At 41.8% G+C, this 24,536-nt stretch overlaps 1 protein-coding gene across 2 annotated transcripts; it reads right to left on the reverse strand.

The window, feature by feature from the left end:
* Positions 1-3,979: 3,979 nt before the first annotated feature.
* LOC120957837 (uncharacterized) lies at positions 3,980-12,680 on the reverse strand. 2 transcript variants are annotated; one of them, XM_049606825.1, is made up of 4 exons: positions 11,853-12,680; positions 11,696-11,786; positions 10,149-11,591; positions 3,980-9,973 (listed from the first exon to the last, which is right to left on the reverse strand). In XM_049606825.1, exon 4 carries the CDS (start codon positions 6,212-6,214, stop codon positions 4,772-4,774), a length of 1,443 nt encoding a protein of 480 aa, XP_049462782.1. In that variant the 5' UTR covers positions 6,215-9,973; positions 10,149-11,591; positions 11,696-11,786; positions 11,853-12,680; the 3' UTR covers positions 3,980-4,771. The 2 variants fall into 2 exon arrangements, with proteins under 2 accessions (XP_049462782.1, XP_040236163.2); XM_040380229.2 differs by having other exon boundaries at positions 3,980-11,591.
* Between the last annotated feature and the right edge of the window lie 11,856 nt (positions 12,681-24,536).

Genomic DNA, 24,536 nt, shown 5'->3' on the forward strand with positions numbered 1-24,536 from the left:
AGAGGAGTCGAAATCAAAGAGATAGTAAAAGTGGTTAAACAACCTGAAACAGGACAGAAGAGGGTCATTGAAAGTATAAAGAGTATGACGTGTTTCAATTGACAGAGGATCACGTGGACGAAGAGAACGAGAGGGAACATACAGCGAGATGGACGAGAGTAAATCAGGAGCATCAGTAGCAGAAAGTAATAAGCCACCAATAAAACAAGCCTGAAACACTTGGCGGCGGAAGCTTAAGGAGTGAAGATTGAATAACTGCAATCGCGTTTCATAGGGAGGTAGTGAGGCAGCACCGAACAAACGACGAAAGGCAATCCTGGTAAAGAGGCGCTGAATGCTTTCAATTCTCGAACAGCCATCAATAGTGGGAGGATTCCAGATGATACTTGCATATTCAAGAATAGGCCTTACCAAAGCACAATAAAGGATTCTTAGGATGCTTTGATCTCTAAAAATAGAGGTAAAACGTAAGATAAACTCAAGGGTTCGATTTGCTTTTAGTAGCACCTCATCAAGCTGCAGTTTAAAGTTAAGACGAGAGTCAAGTATAATACCAAGGTCACGGATGGACATAACACGAGAGAGGGAAGCGCTAGAGAGAGTATAGTTAAATAAAATAGGAGAAAGAGAGTGAGAGAAAGAAATAACAGAACATTTTTCGGGACACAGGCGAAGTAAATTGGATGAACACCAATGAGCAAATGCATTGAGGTAATGCTGAAGTCTCAGACAATCAGAAGAAGAAGACACAGGTAAAAAGATTTTGATATCATCCGCATAAAGGAGATGACCATCAGGAGGTAAAACATTACAAACATCATTGATGAACAAAGAAAACAGAAGTGGACTTAGCACACAACCCTGAGGGACACCTGACGTACAAAAAAACTCCTCAGATAAGTACGACCCGGTTTTAACCCTGCATGATCGATTACTTAAATATGAGGACAGCCAGCTAATAATGCCATCACCAAAACCAAGTTTAGACAACTTAGCTAATAATAAAGAGTGAGGTAAACTATCAAAAGCAGCATGAAAGTCGGTGTATATTGCATCAAGTTGGGTACCTGCCTCAAAAGATCTAAAAATATTGGAAATAAAAGACATGAGATTAGTTGAAGTAGACCTACCAGGCATAAACCCATGCTGTTTAGGGCTAATAGCGGAACTACAACTATGAAGTATGGTTGGAAGGATACATAGCTCAAAAGTTTTGGCTGTGGCGCAAGTTTGGGTTATCCCACGATAATTAGAAACAATGCTACGGCATCCCTTTTTGTGTACCGGAAAAAGCCAACAGGATTTCCAAAGAGCAGGAAAAACCCCAAGAGAAAGTGAAAGGTTGAAAATTTTAGCAAGGTGTGGAGCAAGCACGTCCTTACAGTTTATTAAAACAGAGGCAGGAATGCCATCTGGACCAGGAGTAAAAGAACGTTTCAACCCAAATAACACCTGTACAACTGTTTCAGAGCTAACCGAAATATCGGAGAGATTAATTAAGTTCTCTGGCGTGTAGAGTAGCCCACCTTCAATAAGGTTAGGGTCACTAACCGGTGGCTCAAACATTTGGGAAAAATGTGCAGAGAATAGCTCACAGATCTCAACAGGCGTAGAGGCAGTTCGAGAATCAAGTACCATTTCATTAGGTAACGTATTGCACCCTCTTCGAATCCTAACAAATTGCCAGAAGGATGCTGGATCCCAGATTGAACCCAGAGAAGTGCAAATTCTTTAAATCAGATGTTACATATCTTGGACACAAAATAACGTACCAGGGAATATACCCTGATGAAACCAAATTCGAAACAATAAGAAAGTTTCCTATACCAACTAACGCAGACGAAGTTAGAAGATTCGTAGCTTTCTGTAATTACTACAGAAAATTTATACAAAACTTTGCAAAAATTGCAAAGCCACTAAATGATTTTTTAAAGAAAGGCACACTTTTTGAATGGAAAAAGGAACAACAAGCAGCATTTGATTCATTAAAGTAGCATCTGCTATCTCCAACCATTCTTAAATACCCAGACTTTAGCAAAGATTTTATTATAACTACAGACGCATCAAACTTTGCGTACGGAGTAGTTCTCTCTCAAATCACAAATGGGCAAGATTTTCCTATTGCATTCGCAAGTAAAACTTTTACTAAAGGCGAAAAGAATAAGAGTATAATAGAAAAAAGAATTAGTAGCTATACACTGGGCAGTAAATCATTTTAAACCATATGTTTATGGACGGAAATTTACAATCAGAACAGACCATAGACCACTGGTTTATCTCTTTGGTATGAAAAATCCAACGTCAAAATTAACCAGAATTTGACTAGATCTGGAAGAATTTGATTTCACAATACAATTCGTAGCTGGAAAAAGTAATGTTGCAGCAGACGCATTATCACGAATCGTGTACAATTCAGATGAGTTGAAAGAATCGATTCCAAAAACTAAAGAGGAGGATATTAAAAGCATTAAAAACAATTCAATTATGGTAGTTAACACAAGAGCAATGGTAAAGGCGCAAAAGAAAGTAAAGGATACACCAACAGCTGGAAGAAATAAAGAAGAAGTAACTAATCAAGTATTTTGGAAGACAGATAGACCGTCAGAAGTTAATAAGATTTTGAAAATTAAGTCAGAAGTTAAAAGAAATGGAATAGAAATCAAAGTATGTAGTCACAACTATAATAAGCAACTTGGAAAAAGGGTTATCCCTCTTAACAATTCTAAAGGCCAAAATGGAAGTCAAGAAATAGAACTTGCTCTTCTAGATATATGCCAAATTGCTAAGAAATTTAACCGAGACAAGTTAGCAATATCAGTTGAGGACAAATTATTCGAATATTACTCTCAATTAACCATAAAGGAAATAGCAGACACAGCAATTTTCGGTTACGAGATAATTTTGTTTGATCCACCTAAATGGATAACAAGTGAGAAACAAAAGATGAAAATAATGGAAGAATATCATGCCATACCCATAGGAGGTCATATAGGGCAATACAGATTATATTTAAAAATTCGTGAAAAATTTAAATGGAATAATATGAAGCAAGATATAATAAGTTACGTGCAGAAATGTGAAATATGCAAAGTCAGCAAAGTAAATAGGCACACAAAAGAAAAATCTATAATCACATCAACTCCAGCAAAACCATTTACCATCATATCAATTGACACAGTTGGTCCATTACCCAAAACAATAAATAACAACAGATATGCAATTACGATTCAATGCGACCTATCAAAATATATAGTGATCATTCCAATTAAAAACAAAGAAGCAAACACGATTGCGAAAGTATTGGTTGAACATTTTATCTTGACTTATGGAAGCTTTTTGGAGCTTAGATCAGACCAAGGATTGGAATATAACAATGAGGTGTTAAGTAAAATAGCCCAAATTTTAAAATTAAAACAAACATTTTCAACGCCATATCATCCACAAACAATTGGAGCTCTAGAACGTAATCATAGAAGCTTAAATGAATACCTTAGAGCATTTACTAATGAACATCACGATGATTGGGATGATTGGATAAAATTTTATGAGTTTGTTTATAACACAACACCATATACAGAAACAAAATATACTCCGTTTGAATTAGTTTTCGGTAGAACAGCAAGTCTACCACAAGAAATTTATAAACATAAAATCGATCCAGTTTATAATATAGAACAATATTACAATGAAATGAAATTTAAACTACAAAAGTCCAATGAAATTGCACGTAGGAACATAATTATAGAAAAAGAAAAAAGAGAAAAAGAATTAAATCAGCACATAAATCCCATAGAGGTAAGCATAGGAGACTTGGTATACTTAAAAAATGAAAATAGAAAAAATTAGATCCATTGTACTTAGTTCCATTTATAATTACGAATATTAAAGATCCAAATTGTACAATCAAGAATAAGCATACGCAAAAGACTACAACAGTACATAAGAACAGATTAATCAAGAACTAAATGAATAACGCAATTCTTTCGCTCATTCACTCAATCTTACGTTATTCACAAAAACGGGGGAGGTGTAGCATAGGTTCGACACCCGACACTATTAGACTTAGCAAATTAGAATTAGATTAGAATAGCAAAGACACAATTATTAGTATGACATCCGCTATAATTATCTGCAGTAAATTCATTACATCCTAGTTCACTACAGTCGTTCTAACTGCAAGAACCGTTTTCTCGCTATCGCACCAGACGGTCCCAATTGGTTCTGTAAATTACACTTCAACGGCAGCTTCACTATATATCTCCCTTCACTATCCCGCTGATGAGTTTGCACAAAATGTGCCTCGCAATCCTTTTCTTCCTGACTATGCTGCAGCGGCTCACGTATTTCCTCGATAACCCCAAACCGCTCAATTACATCGTCCAATCTAGTAAACGTGCCACAAGTAACATTGTTTAATCTCACTATTTCGGATAATTTATTTTCCGCGTTTCGGTGTAACCTTCAAACCTTTAATATTTACCAGCAGTTATTCGTTGTGCAGCAAAATTGGAAGAGAGAGTTTATTCGCGACATACACTGTTATTTATAAACTACTCGATCGAGCCGAACACTCGAAATTGAACGAAGAATGTTCGTGTTTCGTTAAGCACGATATGAAGTGACAGGGCTGTGCCTGAACATCCTCCCCCCTTGACGCAAGTCAACAAACCAAACAAAAACAATCAAAATAAACGGAAATTAGATGTATGTGCTCTCGTCTTTCTGCAGTGAAAATACAAATTACATTTCGTTGTGTGTGCAGCAATACTACTCATGCCAGCTTACTGTCGCAGGCGTGAGCACGGCTGAAGCGCTCAAGAGGCCAGCGGGTAGAGGAATCGATTAGAGGAACCGATCCTCGGGATGAAACGTTTAGCGCGTAAGTTGTTATCGTACCATTCGAATTACCGCGTTGCATTTTTGTAGGCGTCGACTGAAACAAACACCTTTGCTGGAAGCGCTGCACCATCAGTTGCAAATTCCAGAATATGCTCGTGCGCAGCTGAGTAAAGGTGATCTCGCGGACATCGCAAGAAGTGCCGTCGACAGCAATGATCGCTGACGAAGCTTCAGGCTGGCTTTCAGGAGGCAAGACTGGATGCTTTGCTTCGTAGGTAAGCAGATAATTTCGCAGGTGGTTTCCGATGTTTATGACTTCTTGTCGTGATACCATGTATGCTGCCCATGGCATAGCAAATGCTGGCAAATCGTGTATCAATTGGTCGCCAATCAGCAAATCAGCATGCAGCTCGAAAGAGGGGACAATCTTCGCACGCACCGTTTTTCGCACCGGAGTAGAAAATTGTACCACGCCAATCTGAGTGATGCTGACTACACTCGGTTTGATTCTTAACCTTTGAGAGAATCGATTGCTCATCAGGTTAGGCTGGGATGCAACATCCAATAGTGTAGGATGCACAATAGCATGTACATCGCTAGTGTTCGCAACTGCAGTTTGAGACATAACCTTTTCGGGAGTTTGTCTTAGAGCTGTATTGTCGCTTCTTTGTGTGCTTGCCGTGTGATCGTTAGTGTGTTGTGTGTGTGTCACCGGAGCATTTTGCGCAGCTGGCTTGATCGCAGTGGAAAATGAACCGATGCTGTATGTGCAACACGCGGGAACATTTTGCGCAGCTGACGTCGGTGCAGTGGAAAATGTACCGGTGTTTTGTGCTTTCCACGCAGGAGCATTTGACGCAGCTGGCGTTGGTGCAGTGGCAAATGTGCTGGTGGATTGCGGTGTGTATGTGAGTGTGTGTTTTGCGGGTTTATGTTGGTAGCTTGTTTCTTTTCCGCAAGGTGTCGCTGTGGCTCTGTTTGTATTAGTGTAGCTACCACATAATTTGGGAAGCGCGATGGTGGGCAGCTGTAACCCTCCCAAAGGCTTGATGCTTGTGATTTGCGGAGTGTTTGCATTTAGTTGAATGCATCGTTTTGCCTTCAACAAGGCCTCAACACGAATCAAACGAGGCTCAAAATCTTCGCGTAAAGCTGCATTTTGGGCGATCTGCTCTTCGTTTGATATTGCTGCATCTTCTAATTTCGACTGAATTGTTTCCAGCTCGGTGGAAAGTAGTTTGAGCTTTGCAATGCGAATGTCTATTTCGATTGCATCCCGTTCTGGGAAAAAGAAACTCAGAAACCTTTCGTGACTGGCCAATACCGCGAGTAACACTGTCCTTCTGGACGATAAACCAGCAACTTGGACGGGCATAATGCAGTTCTTGCAGGAAAAAGGTGCTAGATTTTGCGTACACAATGAGCTTGGTCGATTGTGAGGCGACTAAAGCACAGTTACACGCGCGCAAACAGTGATTATCGCGAGAATAATTAAGATTTAGAAAACCAGGTTCGTCTTAATCCTGGTCACGGCACCAATGTTTAATCTCACTATTTCGGATAATTTATTTTCCGCATTTCGGTGTAACCTTCAAACCTTTAAGATTTACCAGCAGTTATTCGTTGTGCAGCAAAATTGGAAGAGAGAGTTTATTCGCGACATACACTGTTATTTATAAACTACTCGATCGAGCCGAACACTCGAAATTGAACGAAGAATGTTCGTGTTTCGTTAAGCACGATATGAAGTGACAGGGCTGTGCCTGAACAAACATAATTGTTACCTTCAGAAGCCAGCGGAACTTTCCCAGTTGCAACCCATCCAAAAACAGTGCTAATAAATGTTGGGAGCGCTGGTAGCTCGAGCCTAATTTTACCACGGTTGTCCGGTTTCAAAAAAGTCGCGTAAAATTTGGAGCCCAACAATAAATCCACTTCAGCATCACTATCGAAATTAGGATCCGCGAGCACAAAATTCATCGGGAGATTCTGCCTGCTAATTTGGTTTCCAGTTACCGTCCTGTAGCTATGAATTCTCGGCAACACTAGAAACTGCATACGTTCTTGATAGTTACAACTGTTGGAACGTATGACAGTCGTTACCGACGTCGTTATGTCCACTAAAGAATGTCCAACTCCCTATAATGCCGTTTTACTTTCGTACTGCGGTAAATTAAGCCGCGCAGCCAAGCCCTTTGTCATCAGATTCACTTGAGACCCACTATCGATCAATGCTCTTGCCGACAACCATTTGTTACCACATGCACGCACACTCACTATCGCCGTTGACAATAACACAGAAGTGCACTCTCTGTTCGATGATGCGTTCACCACCACATTTTGCGTGCTACTGGTAGATGGAATTTCTTCACGAACCGACGGACCGATCGTTTCACTTACGCTTTCACCATGCAGAAGGGAGTGATGCTTACGATTGCAAATATTGCATCGCGCACGTGACCAACACTTTGCTTGAAAATGCCCTTGCCTTTAACAATTGAGGCAAAGCTTCTTAACTTCAACCACTTCACGACGACGCGGTAACGTTAAACTACGAAACGAGTCACAATTTTCCACCATGTGCGATCCATCACATTTTGCGCACTTTGCTTCTGCAGCCACATTCGACGCAACACGACGTTCACCTGTAGATTTGCCAGCTGCCATTGGCCTATCCACAGCAAACGCGTCCATTATGCGCGTCTGTGTGCGCAAAAAGTTTAACAAATCCGTCACCGTTTTTTGCTCACTTTCTTCAACGTGCCTTTCCCACTTTTGTTGGGTGCTTTCGTCCAACTTTGAAATGATTATCTGAATAATCAAACATCCCCACTGTTCGGTCACTTCACCTAACTGCTTTAGCATTTTTAAGTTCCTTTCGAAATAATCGATAAGTCCATGAATACCCACCGTGTTCATGACTTTCATCCGTGGCCATTGTAGCATCGCGTTAACATGACGCTTTTTCAAAATATATTCGTTAGAATATCGCTTTTTCAAAGCATCCCAAGCCACGTCATAATTCGCATTGCAGGCTTGCAAAGTATCCATCACTTTCAGCGCTTCACCTTTCAGAGAATCCTTCAAATAAAGCATCTTTTCAACCTGCGACAATTTCTCATTCTCATGAACAGTAACAACAAACATGTCGTGATACGGGAGCCATTCGTCATATTTTCCGGAACTGAGTTTTCAACTGAGGCAAACGAACACTATTATAATCATCGCACACGCGTTCCTGTTTCACACTCGGTATCTCCGCTCCAGCCCGCAGCTTTCTCAATAATTTTCCTTTCAATAGCATGACTTTGTCTTCGATCTCACCATAAAGCACATCGTTATCTTCACTGTCATCTTTTGGGCGAATATTTCGAGCCAAAACCTGAAACTCGCCCCAACGCTCGTTCAATAGATCGAGACGAGGCGTCAATTCTGGGAAATCACTCTCTTTGTACTGCGCCAAAAACGTGTCGATTCTTGTCAACGATTGCACGACTCGGTCTCGCTCGCGCTTTAGGATAATCATATCCAGTTCTTCTGCTTGTGTGTGTTGCATTGTATTGTTCGAACCCGACGCGTCAGAGAAACCGGCAAAATTTTCACTAACCAACATTTCTAATACGTGACACAAAATGCATACACACGCAAAGAACACCCACTAGCACAATGATTTCGCACGCTTTCGCGATTTTTTCTTATTCAGAAATCCACCAACGCTCGATAAAGTTCTTCACTTTAACCAGTCAAACCAAACCGCAAGTATTAGACCATCCTAGTCACGGCACCAATGTTGCGTTCTGGAACATGGTTTGTTGGTTCCTTTCCCCCTTGACGCCCCTACGCCCTACGTTGTTTTTTGTTGTGTCGTCGTTGATCGCCAAAGGAGACAAAGTTAAGAACACGTCCGGCTCGTATCGAGTTTCATGCGCTAGTGCCGTTTTATTCGCACACATACTTGATCAAAGAAATTGTCGATCGGCAGTGCTGCCAGAAAATACATTTGTTGTTTGTTATTTATTAATTAAAATTCAACGGACCGCGAGTGGCCCACTTGAAGCGAATTCATTTACATTCATTCATTATATCATAGTCACATCAGTGGCGGATTTAACGGTGCGCGGATTGAGCGGCCGCGGGGGCCCCATCAATGTAGGGGCCCCGTGTAAGGAAGTCCAGCATATAGACCAATGTGTACAGTAGTCTCAGCAAGAGTTTCTGTGCTAGTTAGGGGCCCCATGGATGAAGGGACTCATAAACTATAGGGGCCCAGTACAGGGATTCTGAGCACACCCCCCCCCCCCTCGCCAGCAAACCATTGAAGTGTGTTTGATTCAAAACCTAATGCAACAATCCTCCCCCCCCCCCGCTCGACGCCAACCGGGGGCCCTCCACTCCTTTTAACGCTTTGGGCCCCCAACACCCTAAATCCGCCACTGAGTCACATTTCGGTCATTCATTTGTCAAGCTTAGTCTTAAGTAACATAATTAACATGTAAAAGGTCGCACGACACGAACGATTAGAACGACTGTTCTCTCTCTCTCGCCCCATCGTCTATCCTGCTCGCGTTTTATAGCACTGGTGATCGATTGCGCTCAGATCGATTAACGCACCTCTGTTTGTCCCAACCTTTGTACTGTTTATATTTTGGCGTGTCAACATTCCCCCCCACGTGAATCCATGCGGTTTGGATTCACCAGTTGATAAAGACGCGACAATCAAAGTACTGTGTTTTGCCGTTCCCACTATCAGCCTTTGCATCATCAATTTCTTCCTCTCTATCAATTTCTGCATCGATCCTCGCTAGTTTTACGACCGGGCGTTTTAACATTTTCCCGTGCGCTGTTCTCACCATCGCCTGCCTGACTCTACCGTCACATCCAGGAAACACTTTTTCTACAACAGCTCGTGGCCATTCCTTTCGAGCTCCTTCCGTCACGAAGACCAACGCGCCCACTTTCAACTGTTCGCCTTCTTTTTGCCACTTGGCTCGCCCATGAAGAGTCGGGACGTACTCTTTGAACCATCTGTCCCAAAAGTGGCTGGTGAGTTCTGTAGCTCGGCAATAGCTGTTCCTTAGAGCTTCCGCCGGGTGTGGTACATTGGTTACCATCTCCTTTCTTGCTACCGACGATCCTAAAAGGAAATGGTTTGGTGTTAATGCTTCCGAGTTGGAGAGCGTTTGTGGCATGTATGTGAGGGGGCGCGAATTAATCAGGCTCTCTGAGTCTGCAAGAACTGTGAGTAGAATTTCGTCATTTAATTTTCCCCTATCGTCAAACGCATTCAATGCTTCTTTGACACTCCTCACCATTCGCTCCCATACTCCGCCCATGTGCGGTGCTGAAGGTGGATTGAATCGCCACGTAGTGTGTGCGTCGGTGAAGGTGTCGGCTAAGGAGTACTTATTGTCTGCTATTTGTTTTTGTAGCTCGTTGTTAGCGCCGACGAAATTCGTGCCGTTATCGGAAAATATTTCGGTAGGAGGACCCCTTCGACTCACAAACCGACGAATTGCCATGATGCACGCTACTGTAGACAAGCTGTGTTGTGTCTTTAGCTTGCTCTCAGGTACTTTATTACATACAAAATTACAGTACACATAATAAGTATAAACTCATAAGCACAATACACATTAAAATACTCGGCCGCGCGCCAGCCGTACCGTGCCCTGCCGGGAGCCCTGCTCGACCGGCTGCTCGCAACACCTGGTTGTCCGAGCGCACAACACACACTAAGCGGCCCGCGCTTAGTGTGCGTACGACAGTGTGCGTGACACACTGTCGTCTCCTGGACATTGACCAGTGGTAGCACAACTACCACGGCAAGTCCAGGGGTCGGCACGGCTGCCCACAACAAGCTGTGTGCGACTTCTAGATGCAATGCTTGTGTAACGAGGCAAGTAAACACAGCAACGTACCGTTTTTCTCGCCGTCTTGCGTTGACCACCTCTATTGGTTCCAGGTAGTCGATGCCTACTGCACTAACCCAAATAGCATTGGAGCGTTACGTTTCGCGATTTTTGTATCGCTACCTGCTCATAACACTGCTCGATAGCAGTCCTTAGTGAACAGGTAGCGTGTAACATTCTATGTAAGCTCAATGAAAGCTCAAAGCTCAAGCGTTACTTAGCGAGTGCTCGAACCACAGTATAGCGTTGTGGGTTCTGTATTCGGATGTAAACAAAAACACACACACTTTTTTTAAATTTCGATGCACATTGTCCAGTACAATGATAAAATGTATTTTATTTAACTATTATTCAATACTTACATGCCCCAATATATGGTTTTACACGTTTATATACGATTTCAACCATCACTTTGGATGGTATCAACGGATACCGACGGCGTTGTTGTCTCTGCGTCAGGCACATGTATTGTTGCCGCTTCTAATGCTCGGATAAATCTTATGTTAGCAGTAGCACAACGATTAAACGCTCTAAATGTACCACTTGCAAAGCGATACAAATAAAGTAAAACACATAATACACCGTACAACACACTTCTTAACAACACTTGCACATAAAAACCACTTGTCGATGCGGTGATCCAATGTCCTGTTTGCAGTGGAAAAATAACAATGAAAGATTAGAATGCTTTCAAATATGACATTATTTTATAATACTTTCCTTTCCATGCTATTTTGTGGTGTATGGCAACGTTGGTTTGCTTGAAGATACACAACGACCGGTTGGTCCAGTTGAGAATGTGCCGATCACGATCACAACCGGCTTTAGTGATTGTTGTAGAAACTGTAACAAAGATCAATATCATTAAATCCGCATTATTTTTACAATTCATTGTGATTTCATGAAAAAGTAAAGTAAAAGTGTAAAAGTAAAACATTTCATCTTACCGGCGTCGTATTTCGTCGGCATACACACACACAGCTGCTCGATCATACTCGGACGAATGTTGCCAAATTTCGGGATGAAATGATGTTTTTCCTGAGGAATAATGTGTTCAAGCATTAAAAGATGGTTTATTTACTGAAATATGCACAGAACACTTACCTTTTCTCGAGATTTCACATAAAATTTCACGATTATTCTGCACACAATCTTTACGGGCGGTTGTCCGTGTTTGTTTACGTTTCTGACTTGACAGATATGCGAGCTGTCATGTGACCAAGTGAAATACATTCAAACCTCGCCAATTGCAAGTCTGCTTTTTCAATTGAATACAAAAAATCCGAGTTGTTCACATAAATATGAGAAAAAGTCAGTTTATCCACTTATCCGGCGCTACAACCGCTTTGCGGTCTTGGCCTGCCTCAGGAGTGTCCGAAACCGCTCACGGTCTCGCGCCTTCGTCTGCCAGCTCCTGGGGCATTGCGTAGGGTCGGTATCGTTGGTTCCGTTTCGATGATTCCTGGTGCTTTCCGTAGTCGTTGATTCATGGGACTGGGTGACTGGCCCCGCGCCCACGTGACCGTTTTGTTTAGCGTCGGGTTGCCCCCCCGACGTTCAGGCACCCAGTTTCCCGGGATACCCACCCCCCTCCTGGTTCGCCATGTGCCACCATCCGCCCAAGGGGTTGGGTCAAGCCCGTGTACCCAAGCTTGGATATGTGGTGACACATGTTACCACTCTGCACGACGAGGACGTGTCGGAATAGGAGTTGGATGGGAGAGCCTGTATTATCCTTCAATGGGGCTTCGGATCCCATCCCATTACAGAGCAGTTTATCCACATTGTATAAAATAACAAACATGACAAAATACGCAGACATTAGTCGTGTTACAAAATGTCTTTCTAATAAACAAAATCTATTTTTTTGTAGACATATGATATAAATGCAATTAGCGAGTTCTAATTGTATCATATATATTGCTATTTTTAAAGCGGTATAAATTAAAACAAACATCAGTGTTTTTTTTAAATAATCAGAAAGATAATTATAAACTTAATAATGATTCAAATGTGTTTTATTACATTTATGTACAACGATAACCTAACTAGTAAGCATTATGTTCATGCACGTGTGTAATTATTTGATAAGGGGTTGTCCTGCAATAATATTACGACCGTTCCTGAACGCCCACCCCGTACTTGGGTCTTTATCTCCCGTATTGCTCCTGATACTCCGATTGAAGCGATCCGCGAAATGGCCTGTTCTAACATAGGGACAGACGACATCTTGGTATATAGCCTTGTACGATGCGACCGGGATCTTTCTACGCTCTCCTACGTATCTTTTAAAATTGGTGTACCGGATTCGCACCGGGCTATTGCTTTGGCTGCTTCAACCTGGCCTCGCGGGATCTCTTTTAAGGAGTTCATCGACCTAAATCCCCACTCCGTCAATGTTTGGCGACCCACTACTGCAGCATCCCTTGCACCTTCTGCGCCTATTAATCGTGAATCGGATCATCCTTCCTCGCCACCTTCTATCAACCACACGACACAACTGCGAAACGCTGATTTCACTATTTCGCCAGATCATGGCCCTATGAGCTTGCCTTATACGCAGTACTTTCAGCAAGCGTAAACCGGCTGATCCGGCTGAAGATTCTCATGAACTACCGACTTTACCCGAATTGATGGAAGCTAACCCTGCATCTAATACACATAATCCGTCCGACTCTCTTTCGCCGTTAATAACTTGCAGCGAGAGCACTCCCGGCGCATCTCGCTCTCTCATCCCTTCGATCGATCAACTAAACATCTACTATCAAAAAGTATGAGGATTGCGCCAAGGTGTATGGATATTAGGAGGTGAAGTGCTTCAGAGCAAATTGACATTTCACGACTTGACATAACAATACTGTGGGCTCCGGTATTAAAATCGGGGAGGGCTGGAGGGGGGTATAGAAAATTGTATGCGATTTGACATAACTATACTCAATGATGGCGCCCGGAAAACGCGCTAACAATTCACCTCCTTAATAAACACACCTTGGATTGCGCACAAAACTAGACGAGTTACGCCTCTCTGTCTATCTGAGCTTGATATGGATGTGTTTGCATCGTGCGTTAATCACTTCATTCCTACTGGTGTATCTCGTGAAAATGTTTCTCTGCTTGATGGAATGTCGGTAAACGGTTTGCCGCAATTATCTGGCATAAAAAATATACGCGGAAGTCAATTGGACCTTCTATTTGCCAATGCTGCCAATGCTATGCCTTCTTGGAGCGCTTCTCCCCTGTCATAGCTTCACTTGTTCCACTCGTCGCGCTAGACAATCATCATCCTGCTCATGAGACAAGTGTGCTCCTTACGCACTCTCGCCCTGCATCCTCTCAACGAATACCTACGGCTCGTATGTTCAATTTTAGGAAACTGGACTACCAAAAGCTTCATCATATTTTAGCCGGTACCGATTGATGCTTTACTGATGATGACATAAATCAAGCTGTAGCAGCGTTTACTAATGTAATCACTTCCGCCTTCCCTTCCTGCTGTCCTCTCCTATCCTATCTACCGATCCCGTCTTCGCTCCTTTTCCGTACCATAAACTCCTTCCTACTCCTTCGTGAATAATTGTATACTATAATCAGTAAGTACTATTGCTGTAACCCAAGGTGGCCGAGCAATTAATAAAATAAAAATAAATAAATAAATAAATAAATAAATAAATAATTTTTTTTGTGATCCCAATATGAATGTTATTAAGTAAAACAGACAATTTACTCTGTTCCTTTTTCAATTCTTCAAGATACGGTTTTTTTCAATAGAAACATGTAAGTTTGTTTAAAAAAACATATATAAATACATATATAATTACACAAACATAAAAAAATATAAATATAGAAATAAATATAAATATATATATATATATATATATATATATATATATATATATATATATATATATATATATATATATATATATATATATATATATATATATACATATATATATTTATACATATATATATATATACATATATATATATATATATATATATATATATATATATATATATATATATATATATACATTTCTTCATATGGTATATTTTATTATAATATATATAATATATTATATATACTGGAGGCATGTCCCCACGAAAGAAAATCCGGCAGACTGCTTAACAAAATGGTGTAAAGAAACAGACATTCAGCCAAACGGAATGTGGTTACGTGGACCATCGTTCTTGCACAAACCAGAAAAGGCTTGGCCACCACAGAGACCTATCGATAACACAACCGAAGAGCGTCGCGGACATGTAATGATGCACACAGAAATAGAGAGTTTTTGCCTAAAACCTGAACGATTTTCTAAATGGAGCGTGTTTGTGCGGACAGTAGCGATTCTGTACCGGTTTATATCAAAATGTAGACGAAAACGAGCAGGTCTTCCGGTGTTAACGTTAAAGGTCACTAAAAAACAGCAAGCTCATATTCTAAAATCTGTTCCGTACGAAAACTTACCCCTGAGCTCCGAAGAATTTGAGAAGGCTGAGATAGTGATATGGAAGCTTACTCAAGAAGACGCATATCATGCGGAAATGCAAAAGCTAGAGATCAGCCAGCCAGACCTAAAATAGGATGCCGCAACCGAACTGGAGAAAAACAATCCCCTGTTCTCGCTCACGCCTTTTAAAGACGCACACGGAGTTCTACGCGTGAATAGCCGAATATGCAAAGCAAAGCAGATAGATCTCAACGCACGTTATCCGATCATACTACCGAAAAATCACGCCGTGACGGAACTGATCATTAACGATTATCACCAATAGCATGCCAATAGCGAAACGGTTCTGAATGAGATTAGGCAGCGGTACTACATAAAACACCTGCGTTCGTACATACTGTTGCGTCTCCAGGACAATGCAAAACGCTGCAAAATAAGAAAATGTCAGCCGAGCATACCTAGAATGGCAACACTGCCAGAAGCGAGACTTACCCTCCACATTCGTCCGTTTCCCAAGCGGCATCGCTGAGAGAGAATTAAGCTTTTCCCGTTGTTTCCCCCCCTGACATACCCACGAACGGTGTGTTTGTTTCTACGCGATGCGTTATTCTCTGTTGTTGTTGTTGCTTTTAACACTGTTACCATATATACATATATATATATATATATATATATATATATATATATATATATATATATATATATATATATATATATATATATATATATATATATATATATATATATATATATATATATATATATATATATATATATATATATATATATATATATATATATATATATATTTAACGTTATATATTAGTGACCTTTAACGTTAACACCGGAAGACCTGCTCGTTTTCGTCTACATTTTGATATAAACCGGTACAGAATCGCTACTGTCCGCACAAACACGCTCCATTTAGAAAATCGTTCAGGTTTTAGGCAAAAACTCTCTATTTCTGTGTGCATCATTACATGTCCGCGACGCTCTTCGGTTGTGTTATCGATAGGTCTCTGTGGTGGCCAAGCCTTTTCTGGTTTGTGCAAGAACGATGGTCCACGTAACCACATTCCGTTTGGCTGAATGTCTGTTTCTTTACACCATTTTGTTAAGCAGTCTGCCGGATTTTCTTTCGTGGTGACATGCCTCCAGTTGTGCAGTTCGGTTAGCGTCAGTATTTCCCCAACTCGGCAAGCTACACATTGTTTAAACTCCCGCGTGGGAGAGCGGATCCAGGACAAGACAACTTCAGAGTCTGTATGTATGAATTTGTGACGAATATAACTCCAAATTTTCGCTCACTGCTTGCATTAGTCTTGCCCCTAGCAATGCTGCTTCGAGCTCCATGCGCGGTATCCTTTGATCCTAGAGGATCGAATAAGCTCATCACAATGCGCAGTACAATTCGCTTTGTCGGCCTCTTTTCTCCTACCGCATAAGGTTTCAGAGCATCTTGCCAATTTGCAGCAAATCTTATTACGTCGGTTGACGTGTCCCAGGTGAGACCCAGAACTCTCGGAAATTGTTCTTTTTGTTCCAGTTCTATCGCCTTGTGTTGGATTCTGTTAGCTTTTTCCAAACCTACAAGGGCTGTTGACTCGTTACTCATCCAATTGCGCATATTAAAACCGGCTTTGCTATGTATAAGGTGGACTTGTCGTGCTCTTGCATTTGCTTCTTCCACGGTGTCGCAGCTATCAAAGTAATCATCCATGTAGGTTTTCTGCTTGATTGCAGCAGCAGTTTCTGGGTACGTCTCTTTGTATTGGTCGGCATTCAAGTGCATAACGTACTGAGCAGAACACGGTGAGCAAGTTGCGCCAAACGTAGCGACATCCATTATGTATGTTTTGGGACTTTCGCTCGGATCGAATCAAAAAAGAAATCGTTGAGAGTGTGTGTCGGGCTTTCTTATCCGTATTTGGTGGAACATTTTTTCAATATCACCTCCAAAGGCGACACGTCTCTGTCTGAATTTGCACAACACTCCAGGAAGCTGAACTAGTAGGTCTGGGCCTTTCAGCAGCTTTGAATTCAGAGATACCCCGTTTACTTTGGCAGCTGCATCCCACACTAGTCTTTTCTTCTAGGGTTTGCGAGGGTGGCCAACGACGTTTATTGGTAAGTACCATGCACGACCAGGAGGGGCTTCAAGCACCTCCTCGTTAGATGCTTCATGCGCAAATCCCTTCTCTACGTACATTCTAATCTGATTATGAACTTCTTCTTTTAGGGGTAAATCTTTTTCCAGCTTACGTTCCAATGCCAATAGACGTTTGTTAGCCATAGGAAGGCTATCTGGCAAACATACTGTAGGGATTATAAGGTATGGGAGGAAGAGAGTGAGAGAGAAAAAGAGAAAAAAAGAGATAAATGGATAGTTGTATCAACAGCGAGAGAAGGACAAGGAATAGAATTGAAGAAAATAAATCGTCAGTTGAGTTAGAACTGTCAGCTGGAACACATATACTGTGAGTGCGTGGCGTATTAATGAGATCCGAAAAGCGTGTTTCCTCCTCCGGTCACTACAATGGCGCAGTTAGGGGGGATACGAATCAGTATTGCGAAAGACATACGCATTGGTAAAATGAGTGAATCAATCTGTGCGTCACGGGTGAGTGGCTCTGGCATTTTGGATTGGATGATAAGTGTTGATATCGATTGGAAAGAGCAGACTCACGCACATTTCTTCATGGGAACGATGTAAGTATTAATAACTAGTACAGCACATTCCTACGGGGATCGATGCAAACATGAATACACACACCTATAAGCAGGATGCGCATGCACGGACAGACGGATTCACACACATTCCTTTAAGGGAATCGATGTCGATGAAAGTAGTCGTATTGCACATTCCTTGATGGGATCGATGTAAGAATGAAGAACTAGTGAAGCACATCCCTACGGGGATCGATGCAAGAATGAATAACTAGTAAAGCACATTCCTTCAGGGATCGATGCAACTAGGAATATACACTCATGTAAGCAGGATGCCGGGTGACGCACATGGGATCGATGCTAATATGAATAACTAGTATAGCACATTCCTACGGGAATCGATGCAAACAGGAATGTATACACCTATAAGCAGGATGCGCATGCTCGGACAGACGGATTCACACACATTCCTTTAAGGGAATCGATGTCGATGAATATAATCGTAACGCACATTCCTTTATGGGATCGATGCATTAATAAATAACTAGCGAAGCACATTCCTACGGGGACCGATGCAACCAGGAATATACACACGTATAAGCGTATAAGCCTTGTAACATACATTTGTGAGGTGATTATTTCATAGTAGTGGTGTTATTTAACCCAATACCCAAGGTGTGTTTATTTAGAAGGTGAATTATTAGCGCGTTTGCCGGGCGCCATCATTGAGTATTGTTATGTCTGTTGGCTGGACAGCCCACTGTGCGGTGTGAACCCCTTTGGCTAGCAGTGCGTCCACCGGTTTTTCTATACGCACCACGGGGAATAACAAGTGACAGCTGCCGTATGCCGGGGGCACATGGAATCAAGAGAATTGCACAAGAGACGCGTGAGATCGGGTAGTGCAACAATAAAGTACAGAAAAACTTAACAATGTCAAATCGCATACAATTTTCTATACCCTTCTCCAGTCCTTTCCGATTTTAATACCGGAGCCCCTAATATTGTTAAGTCAAGTCGTGAAATGTCAATTTGCTCTGAAGCACTTCACCTCTTAATATCCATACACCTTGCACAACACCTATCAATTTCGTCCATATTGGATAGAGAATAGTCGTGTTCAGATCGTTGACAAGGCCAGTAAACTTTAAATCATCGCAAATTATCAAATTGAAGCAAAATGAAGCGTGGTTTCGCTAAAACGTATAACAAGAAGAATTCAGTGTGGTTGGTCGAAGAAAATTCCAATCAAGGCGATGCATCAGCTCATCAGATTGTGCCAAGACTAGAGAATCAGTGGCGTTCATCGCAGGACCCTCTACTTCTTCTTCTCTATCGTTTGCTGCGCTCCAGATTGGTGAATGTAAGCCAATGGAAGGAGAAGAAGAGATCGATAAAATTACCTTCGATAGATGGCTCGATATTTTGGAATCATCAATGGCGTTGGCCGACATCAACGATGAATCATTAAAAGCCAACATTTTTAAGATGAAAGCCGGTTCTAAGTTGCTAGATATGCTTGACGGTACATTAAGCAAGAACGGCCCTAACGTGGTTTCTCATCCATACTCGAACGCGATTCATCGGCTTCGAGAATACTTTGGTTCGCGAGACTATGTTTTGTTCCAACGTCAAAAACTTCGATCCATGCCACAGGGTACGGATGAACCGGATCTTAAGTACGTGCGACGTGTAGCGGCAGTGGCTAAACTTTGTGGGTACGTGAACGATCAACTCGTGGAAACAGTGGCTGATGTAATTCAACACAATGCCAATAATCGGAAAGTGCGAGACGTTGCTAGAAAAGCTGCTCGTAAGGGAAGCTCCCTTCAAGAACTTGTAGATTGGGTACGGAGTACGGAGATAGAAAAGCAGGCTGAGGAGATTTTTAGTAAGAATCATCCCAAGGAAAACATGGCGAGTGTAATGGCAGTGTCCTATGCAGACCCTCGATTCCTACGCAGATCAACATCAGACTTTCGAGGACGGGGTCATTTTCCGCGGAATCGAGGAGGATTTCATCGTGCGAATGGGCCTAGTTTTTATACGACAAAACCTTGTTGGCGTTGCACAAGTACGGGTCATCGCCCAGATAGTTGCTTCGCTATAGAAAAATTCTGTCATCGATGTCAAACAAAGGGCCACATTCAAAGAGCGTGTACATCTCATGGTACGAAGCGTGAAAACATTGAAGAAGGAGAAAAGGCACCCTTACCAAAAACACGAAAAATCGCAGCACTGACGGCTGAATTAGACGAGCAAGTTGTAAGTGCGGAATATGAGGGCTCTAATACTTCCTGAAGGGGTCACATTATGTTGTTCACTATTTAGAATAAATTATGATTAGAAGTTCTTTCGTTGGAAAAGAAAATGCAATTTGCCTTGTGTATTCATACTTTTTTTTTAATTTTAGAATATTGCACCAAATACACCAGGGAGCAACGCCATCAGAACAATAGGCGGGGGCACATTCGGGCCAGTAAGTACTAGTGTTCAGCGGATCTGTTATCCACAGACTATTTCAGAATCGAAGGACAACGCATGTGCAGCGATTAATCCTGCTACAGCATTATTTAACGGTGCATCAGAAGGAAAAGTAAAAAAGGAATACGTGATGTGCTCATTGGACCGGCTTGGTATGGAAAGCACAGGTTCTGTTATAGGTTCTGTGGCCGGAGTTGCTGTTAATTTTTTAATAGATTCGGGTGCTGAGGTGAACACTTTCGGGGACGGCGTTTTCAATCGGCTGATGAGTGATCCTTTATCTCACCCAATTTACGCCATAAAGGAAGGAACTGACAAACCATTGAAGGCATACGCAACTACCCAGCCGATAAAGGTCGTGGCTTATTTCTTAGCCGAATTTATCATCACAGCAGACCGCCCTTGCTTGCTTGAAAAATTTTATGTGGTTCCGGGAGCGAAAGCACTGTTAGGGCGTAGCAAAGCAACTAGTTATATCGTATTACAGCTAGGTCTACAGGTTCCAATAATAGACTCAAAAGAAATGAAATATGTTGCAAGTCCACGAGAAATGTGTGCTGTAGAAGTGCAAACGCATTTTCCAAAGTTTAATGTGCCACCGGTATTGCTTTCCTATGACAGAAATTTGCCACCATCAAGGAAAGTGTTTACAAACATTCCTCCGGCATTTAAAGCAGAGGTTGAGATGAGGCTGCAGGACTTATTAGCATCCGATATAATAGAGAAGGTAACCAGTGTCATGGATAAATCGTTTTGCTCGTCACTATTAGTAGTGCCTAAGGGTAAACAGGATATTAGATTAGTTGTAGATTTGAGAGGGCCAAACAAATGCGTCATAAGAACTCCTTTTAGGATGCCTTCTTTGGAAGAAATACTTGCTAGACTTCGAGAGGCTCACTGGTTCTCAACCATCGATCTCACCAACGCTTTTTACCATATCGTTTTAGACGAGTCGTGCCAACACTTAACAATTTTTTTCTATGGGAGCGATACATATCGATTCATACGTTTACCTTTCGGCCTGTGCAATGCTCCAGACATATTCCAGGAAACTCTGCAGACAGTTGTGTTAGGAAATTGTCCCTGTACTGTGAATTACCTTGACGATATCCTCGTATTTGGGAACACGAAAGAAGAGCATGATCGAAATCTTGATGATGTATTATCTCGCTTGCGACAACATAATGTTATGTTAAACCCGGCTAAATGTGTTTTTGGTAAACAATCCGTAAAATTTTTAGGCTTCCTTCTTTCTCACGACGGTTGGCGTGTTGATGAAGATAAAAAGAAAGCTATTGCAGGATTCCGCAAGCCAGAAACTGTTCAAGAAGTGAAAAGTTTTTTGGGTCTTATAAATTTTATAGAGAAATTTACTCCCAGCAGAGCCGAAAAGACAGAAAAGTTGAGAGCACTAGCAAATTCAAATACATTTTATTGGACGAAGTATGAAGATTTTGAGTTCGACGAGATAAAAAGGATAGCCTTAAATTCAATCGCAAAACTAGGATACTTTGATCACAAAGATAGGACGGAGTTATTTGTGGATGCCTCCCCACTTGGATTAGGAGCGGTACTGGTTCAGTTCGATGAAGTTGAAAAGCCTCGAATAATAGCTTGTATCTCGAAGTCGTTAACGAAAGTAGAAAAGCGTTACCCTCACACAAAGAAGGAGGCGTTAGCTATAGTATGGGCAGTCGAGCGATTTAGTTATTACCTTACGAATATCAGTTTTACCATTTGGACTGATTCGGAAGCAAACAAATTTATCTTTGGCAGTCAATATAGATCAGGGAAAAGATCGGTTACACGCGCAGAAACGTGGGCCCTTCGTCTCTTACCGTTTAATATCCAAATTAAATGTATTCCCGGAGATCAGAACATTGCGGATGTATTGTCTCGCCTGATAAATGAGTCTCAAGTAGATGAGCCGTTCGACGACGACAACGAAAGACATATGTTATACGCTCTTGATACGTTGAATATGAGTATGTCATGGTCAGATATCGAGCTTGCATCAGAAGAAGACGAAGAGTTAGCAGAAGTACGGCTAGGTATAAAATCAGGCAAATGGCCACGGCATTTGAGTCGTTTCGAATGTTTGTCAAAACAGCTGAGGACCCTTGATTCCCTAGTTTTCAAAGACGATCTAGTTGTTTTGCCTAAATCGTTAAGGGAAAAGGCATTGACTACAGCACATGAAGGTCATGTGGGCAGCAGCACCACCAAAAGAATTCTACGGGACCATTTCTGGTGGCCCAATATGTCTAAAGAGGCCCAGATTTACGTTAGTAACTGTATGACCTGTTTATCCATGTCAAAGAGAAATCCACCAGTCCCATTAATAGGTCGAAATCTTCCGGAAGGGCCGTGGGAGGTACTACAAATAGATTTTCTTTCAGTACAAGAGTGTAGCTCAGGTCATTTACTGGTTTGCGTCGATACGTACTCTCGTTTTTTGCACGTTATGGAGTTAAGGCTTATTGATGCAAGTTCAACCAATGCATCATTATGCAAGATTTTCAAGACATGGGGTTTACCACTAGCTATCCAAAGTGATAATGGGCCTCCTTCTCAAAGTAAAGAGTTTATAGAATTTTGGGAGCATAAGGGAGTAAACGTTCGTAAGTCCATACCACTAAGCGCTCAGTCCAATGGAGCTGTTGAACGCCAAAACCAAGGTATTATTAAAGCAATAGCTGCGGCGAAAATAGAAAAGCGAAACTGGCGTGAAGCCCTCGAGGAGTATGTCCTCCTACATAACACTCGCAAACATCATGCTAGATTGGGTGTTACTCCTTTCGAGCTGCTTGTGGGATGGCATTACAGATGCACTTTTCCTAGTTTATGGGATGCAAGAAGTATCCTGGATAGGGCTGACGTGCGGGAAGCTGATGCTCATGCTAAATTAGTTAGTAAAAAATACGCGGATGATCGTCGAGGCGCTAAAATTAGTAGCATCAAAGTAGGCGACAAAGTGTTAGTTTACGTACCCCAGAAAACGAAGACAGATCCTTCGTTTTCTAAAGAAAGCTACACAGTTTTGGCTAGGGACGGCGCAAAGGTGGTTGTTCGTGGTGAGAGCGGTACTGAGTTTACAATAAATGTGCGAGACGTTAAACTAATCCCAAGCAGTGCAGGAAATGAAGGCTTAATGGAAGATGAAACTGACCAAAATATGGAAGAGATAATAGATTCATCACAGGTTCCATGTACGAATGATAGGATAGAAATGCAGAGACCACAACGCCAGATACGAAAACCAGTATGGTTAAACGATATGGAATTATATTAGATTGTACTAGATTCTTGGAATAAGTAGACGAAATTGGATAAGATACATATAAACAAACAGGTTTCGGTGTTTAAGGGATGGGATTTTTTTGTTGTATTTTTATAAAATAATTGTTTTTACGTATAATTACTAATTTGAAATTTCAATACCGGAGAGTAGAAGAGCGGTAGATTGTAGGGATTATAAGGTATGGGAGGAAGAGAGTGAGAGAGAAAAAGAGAAAAAAAGAGATAAATGGATAGTTATATCAACAGCGAGAGAAGGACAAGGAATAGAATTGAAGAAAATAAATCGTCAGTTGAGTTAGAACTATCAGCTGGAACACATATACTGTGAGTGCGTGGCGTATTGATGAGATCCGAAAAGCGTATTTCCTCCTCCGGTCACTACACATACCTCATCGTCTGCCCATAATAAGGCGGTAGTGAAATGCTCAGCATGTCGTTCGGTTGTAGTCTGTAGAAGATTATTGGCACGGTTTACTTCTACTGATTCTGGAACATTGACACTGAAGGAAGAAATGCCCGTACCTTCGAGTGTGAAATACTGGCGTAGCATTTCATGAGTCGTCTGATCAGCGTTTACATTGCTGCTTTCGGCTGAGCTATCTTCCGCAACTGCTGCGATGTTCCGCACGATGTTCACTTCAAGTAGCCCTTGTCGGTCCATGCTGTTCAGATGTTGCACAGTTTCATCTACACCCGATATTCTTTCGTGACGGTTGACCGGGAATGGCGTTGCTGCTGTCGATCCGTCGATGCTTTTTGGACCATAAGTCGACCAGCCTAGTAGACTTCGCACAGCAATTGGTTGACCTTCCTCGCCCGATCGCACTTCCAGTGGCTTCATCAGCGACACGTCTTGCAGCCCAATCAGCAGTTGAGGTACTGCGTT

The sequence above is a fragment of the Anopheles coluzzii genome, chromosome X (genome assembly GCF_943734685.1).
Source record: "Anopheles coluzzii chromosome X, AcolN3, whole genome shotgun sequence".
NCBI classification, from domain to species: Eukaryota; Metazoa; Arthropoda; class Insecta; order Diptera; family Culicidae; genus Anopheles; species Anopheles coluzzii.